The sequence below is a fragment of the Adiantum capillus-veneris genome, chromosome 25 (assembly GCF_014529385.1).
Source record: "Adiantum capillus-veneris isolate H3 chromosome 25, ASM1452938v2, whole genome shotgun sequence".
In the NCBI taxonomy this organism is placed as follows: Eukaryota; Viridiplantae; Streptophyta; class Polypodiopsida; order Polypodiales; family Pteridaceae; genus Adiantum; species Adiantum capillus-veneris.
Genome location: NC_140955.1, coordinates 45750158 through 45755348, shown reverse-complemented (window position 1 = coordinate 45755348; position 5191 = coordinate 45750158). Strand labels below are relative to the sequence as shown.

The following is a 5191-nucleotide window of genomic DNA, read 5'->3' as shown; positions in this document are numbered from 1 at the left end:
TATACCTAGATTTTGTCATTGCATTAATACATAGTTGCCTATTTCATTTAGACGGAGCATTTAAAGATTCTCTATTCTCATTTTCTCATGTCTCTGTGCACTCTATTTCACACTCCACTATATTCTCTCTCTCTCTCCCTTCCCACAACGCGATGTACACATATAAACCCTCCACAATATTATATTTTTCTTGAGTACGCTTTCATTCAAAACACCCATTCAGAGGTAGCACTAATCGTTAGGTGCTTCTGGATGCAGTCTGACTCATGGCCTAAACTCCATGCTTGGTCGGGCGCTGAGAGCCCCTCCCCTATGCAAATGCTTCTGCAACTTGATGTATGTTGAAAATTGTATAAAGGTGTAAATTGTATATTTTGTGCATAGACCCGAGGGGGGGGGATATCTTCTCCCCTCTCCCCTTCTTAGGGCCTCTCTCTCTCTCTCTCTCTCTCTCTATATATATAATATATATATATATATAGAGAGAGAGAGAGAGAGAGAGAGAGAGAGAGAGAGAGAGAGAGGAATGCTTATGGACAGGTCTCGTGATTTTATCACTTGTTGTTTCTTTGGAGTCTTTCCATATCTCTCTATCCACCTCTTTGTTTTTTCAACACGCCCTCTATCTGTATATTTCTATTAACCTCTTACATTCTCCTTGTCTCTATCTCTTTATTAGTAACTTGAGCTCATTTTCCTTTTGAAAATTCGATTGATAGAAAATTTGGATAGTTGTGAAAATGATTTTTCCCCAACACTTGTGGACATAAATGTATGTATGCTTTTGGGTGAGTACGTGGATAGCGACTAGAATTTGACAATATTTAAGTAACATCGCCCTGCTAACTAAGCTACCTCCCTGTTTGTTTGTATCGAGTCTGATAGTTCTAGAGGGTTAGTTTATTACATCTCAGAGTCCAAAGAACAAAAAGAGGGAAAGTGACATCCCATCTCTTTTTTTAGTTTGTGAAGGGCAAAAATATTTTTACCCTAGAAGGAAGGATAGAATATTGAAAAACTCAATCGAGCTGTTATTGAAAAAGAAGACATAAAAGTTATTATGTGCTTCTAACTAGAAAAAGAGAAGTTTTTAGCTTGTGGTACTAATTGTAAAGATGATGACATTAGTTAAAAGTTCACCTTGAGGCACAACAAGATTGTGAAGAGGAGTCGTCAAAGGCCATCAACATTGAAGGAGAGGACGGTGGGTTGATGAACTACTTTGAAGTGATGGGTGATCAAAGGGAGGGCCTAGGCCTATTTAAGGCAAGGCCAAGGGTTCGCATACGGCTTAAGAGAAGCAATCTCTCTCTCTCTCTCTCTCTCTCTCTCTCTGTGTTTTAGGAGTCCGGAATTGGTACATACCGCCCCCCGCCCCCCTTCTCTCTCTCTCTCTCTCTCTCTCTCTCTCTCTCTGTCTGTGTAGTTTCCTACGTCCTTAAAATACTATTCTTCTTCTCTCTTCTCTCTGGGCATCCCCGTAAGGCATAGAATTGGGTCACATCTGATCTCTTTCCCTCTCTCTCTCTCACACACACACATACATACACAGCTTGATCATCTCTTTCCCCTAAGCGCTCTCTCTCTCTCTCTCTCTCTCTCTCTCAGAAATGGGACTAATGTACGCGGCGTTGATTGCTTGCGGGGGGTTGTGGGTGGCGGTGAAGGTGTGCAGCAAGTACATGAGGATGTCACGGCCGCACTTGGCTGGCCTGAAGGGCAAGCACGTGGTGATAACAGGTGGCTCCAGCGGCATCGGGTTGGCCATTGCACAGCGATGCGCGGCGGAGGGCGCCTTCCTCACCCTCATCTCCCGCTCTTCCTCCAAGCTCGCCGCTGCGCGCCACCACATCGCCTCCTCCCTCTCTTGCAATCCTGACCGCATCCAAACCAAGGTCCGCTGCCTTACCCGCGTGTGTGTGTGTGTGTGTGTGTGAGAGAGAGAGAGAGAGAGAGAGAGAGATTTTGCAAAAAAAGAAAATTTTAAAATTTGAGCTAATTTAACATTTTTCCACTCTCCTATAGAAATATGAGCTAATTTTAACATTTTTTCACTCTCTCTCAAACTGGTAGCGGGTCCTTAGTTTTACTGGTGGAATCTTTACAGATTCCTAATTCCTATTGCTCGAAAAGGACCTCTAAAACCCCAACAGCACTCCAAAACTGGTGACCGATCGCGGGCGCGCAAGTCGGGAATCTTGAGTGCAGCTTGCATAGCCACTACACTCCTCTTGAATGCTGCTAACAAAATCCTATTTTATGAATTAAAAAGAATTGGAAGACCCTCATATATAAAATCGTGGAGCATTTTCTTGCCTTGTTTTTTTTTTCGTTTTTTCTGATGAGTCTATGCAATCTGTCCTATTGTTAAAAATCATAAGATCGTTTTACTCTTTTTCCAATGCCTTTCAATAATTTTTAAAATAGATAAAATGACATCTTTTAGTTAAGGTACCTTCTTCAAGATGCAATTCCTAAACCATGACAAAGCTTGCACATACATCTATGAAGTGCGCACACACACACACAAACACATTCTCTCTCTCTCTCTCTCTCTCTCTCTCTCTCTCTCTCTCTCTCTCTGTATTGCTACAATTGGACTAATTTACGTATGAGATGATGCATAAAAATGTATATAGTTTTATTCCTTTTCGCTCCAATAAATTTAGGGAAGCTAATTCAATTTATCCATCCCTTTAAAGAAAAGCATAAAGTGCTAGATTTGGTAGAGTAAAGTTTGCACAATTTGCCTTTGATTCTTGAATTTGAATGCTAGATTGCAGATACTAGCAATGCAACCACGATAATATCAGCAATTGAAGAAAGCTTTGAGTGGAAGCCCATAGATGTGTTGATATGTAATGCAGGCTTAGCAATGGCAGGGATGATGGGTGACGTAAAAGAAAAGGACCTAGACCTAGTCACAAAAACAAATTTTTTGGGTTGTGTTTATCCAATCCATGCTGCAATACCACTCATGAAGCAACGAAGTCTGCAAAACCCATCATCAATAGTCATTATGAGCTCTCTTGCAGGATTGGTAAGTGACATCTTTACAAGCAAGCAAAGGAGATATAACATAAAAGATCTTCTATGGACTTTTCAACCAAATCAGGACAGCTAACGCCCATGAAGATCATTTATATCTATTTCAACTGGATCTAATTTTTAAAGATCATACTAAACGTTATTGGGTTTTCTAGGTACCTCTTTATGGAATAAATGTGTACTCCCCAACAAAGTATGCTCTCAAAGGTCTTGCTGAATTGTTGCTTCTTGAGTTGCTACCATGGAATATCCGTGTAAATTTAGTTTGTCCAAGCTTCACAAAGACCAATTTGCTTGAAGAAGGTAAAGCTCATCTTACTCTTTGTCCCAATTAAATGAACATGATCATCTTTAAGAAAGAATTTGTGCATTATTTTTTTTTATTACTTCCAACAAGGTGACACATTATTTTGTATCCATGTTCCCTATGTATATTTGGTGTCTCCATAAAAGTGTCCCTCTCAATGCAGAGTATTTTGGTGGTAATGAGATTATACGAACAATCGGGAGAAAGTTGTACTCCTACAATCATAAAGCCTTAGAATCGTCTGATGATGTTGCAATGAAGACCATAGAAGGAGTGAAAACAGGTGAATTCTTGATATTCACCAATGCACAAGGTGCCTCACTTGGTCCTCTTACCAGAGGTCTTATACCAAGTGAATCTGTGGGTACTTTCATAATCGAGCTACTATTGATGGTTCCTTACAGATTTGTAAGCCTACTTTGGTTTCTAAATGCGAAGAAACTTGTACATAAAATGAATTCCAAAACTATGTAAAAGATCAACCCTCCATGCTTCAACAAATAATTCCTTTGTGGACCAAAGAAATCTTTCAGTTGGCTTGGCGCTAGAGATCTCTTGCTTTATCTTCAATGTGAGCATCTTGTTATAAGCTCAGAGCAGTGTTCAGGAAAATGTGTCTCAGCTTAATATCCTGTCGTTTTCAATTTCAAAAATGCCAGTTGAGGGCAAGGGGAAAAGGAGAAATTCGGCCTCAAAATAGAGAAAAATAGTGTAAATAGCTCTGGTACATTATTGTAAGCTACCAAAATGCAAGATAATTAAATAAATGGAGTCCAATAAAGCAATTCAGACAATAATGGCAATTTTTTTAATGTTTCAGTTAGTCTCCAAGTTTTCTTGAGCAAGTAAAAAGCTTTGTCAAGCTAATCAAAAGAATAGGCATTTGAGTGCAAATGAGAATGCAGCCTCTTTGCACTACATAACTATTAAAATTTGTAGGTGGGATTACACTAAACCTAGTGACCCGCATGTTGCTGTGACCAAGAAAAGCATGGTAATTGCAACTCTCTCTCTCTCTCTCTCTCTCTCTCTCACACACACACACACACACACACACACAATAGTGTCCTCTGGATTGTTCCTATGTTGTTAAAAATTATGTTCCCTCTCTCTCTCTTCTCTCTCTCTCTTCTCTCTCTCTCTCTCTCTCCACACACACACAAAGTCTATCCAAGTCATGGCTAGAGTTGCTCCCACCTAATCCATTAGCTCTTTACCCTCTCGCTACCAGCCCCAACACTTAGTGACTCAAGAAAGCGCATGCTTACTTATTGCCTTGAGCACCTATCTTCTACTATGAAGCACTCCTCACCATTGGGGAATGCTTGTCTCCTATTCACCTCCATTCATAGCCGAGTTACTGTTGCTGACATTCGCGGTGCCATCGTTTGGCCTACCGTACCTATACATGATCATTAGTAGCTATCTTGGTTAAGGTCTTGGCCTGGTCCCGATGACCCACCTCACTCTGTCTCTTTCTCTGTCTACTCTCTCTCTCTCTCTCTCTCTCACACACACACACACACACGATTTCGATTACTGTAGTCTACACCTTGTTGGAGAAGACTGGATTTGCGCTGTCTATGGGCTCTCTCTCTCTCTCTCTCTCTCTCTCTCTCTCTCTCTCTCTCTCACACACACACACACACACACACACACACACACACACAAGTTGACAACAAGTTGTTAGGCATACAATTTTGACTATTCCAGATCATTGGAAAAGGATGAATTTGCGAACTACATCACTCGATTTTCAAAAGCTCTTTAATGCGTCAATGGTGAAAGAGGACAACCCAATAGGGACTCAACAGCTCAATTTTGGCAACGATCCAA

The 5191-nt window shown here is 40.7% G+C and overlaps 1 protein-coding gene across 1 annotated transcript; it reads left to right on the top strand.

Annotated features, from left to right (window-relative positions):
* The first annotated feature begins 1348 nt into the window (after positions 1 to 1348).
* LOC147424812 (3-dehydrosphinganine reductase TSC10A-like) lies at positions 1349 to 3949 on the top strand. Its single transcript, XM_086500156.1, has 4 exons — positions 1349 to 1895; positions 2777 to 3040; positions 3204 to 3351; positions 3519 to 3949. The coding sequence occupies exons 1-4, from the start codon at positions 1611 to 1613 to the stop codon at positions 3827 to 3829; spliced, it is 1008 nt and encodes a 335-aa protein (XP_086356282.1). The 5' UTR covers positions 1349 to 1610; the 3' UTR covers positions 3830 to 3949.
* The last annotated feature ends 1242 nt before the right edge of the window (positions 3950 to 5191 follow it).

Bases quoted from the DNA above. Each gene is read 5' to 3' on its own strand.
- LOC147424812 (XM_086500156.1), top strand. From the start codon at position 1,611: ATGGGACTAATGTACGCGGCGTTGATTGCTTGCGGGGGGTTGTGGGTG. The intron at 1,896-2,776 runs GTCCGCTGCCTT...TTTGAATGCTAG, and splicing joins CTGACCGCATCCAAACCAAG to ATTGCAGATACTAGCAATGC. The intron at 3,352-3,518 runs GTAAAGCTCATC...CTCTCAATGCAG, and splicing joins GACCAATTTGCTTGAAGAAG to AGTATTTTGGTGGTAATGAG.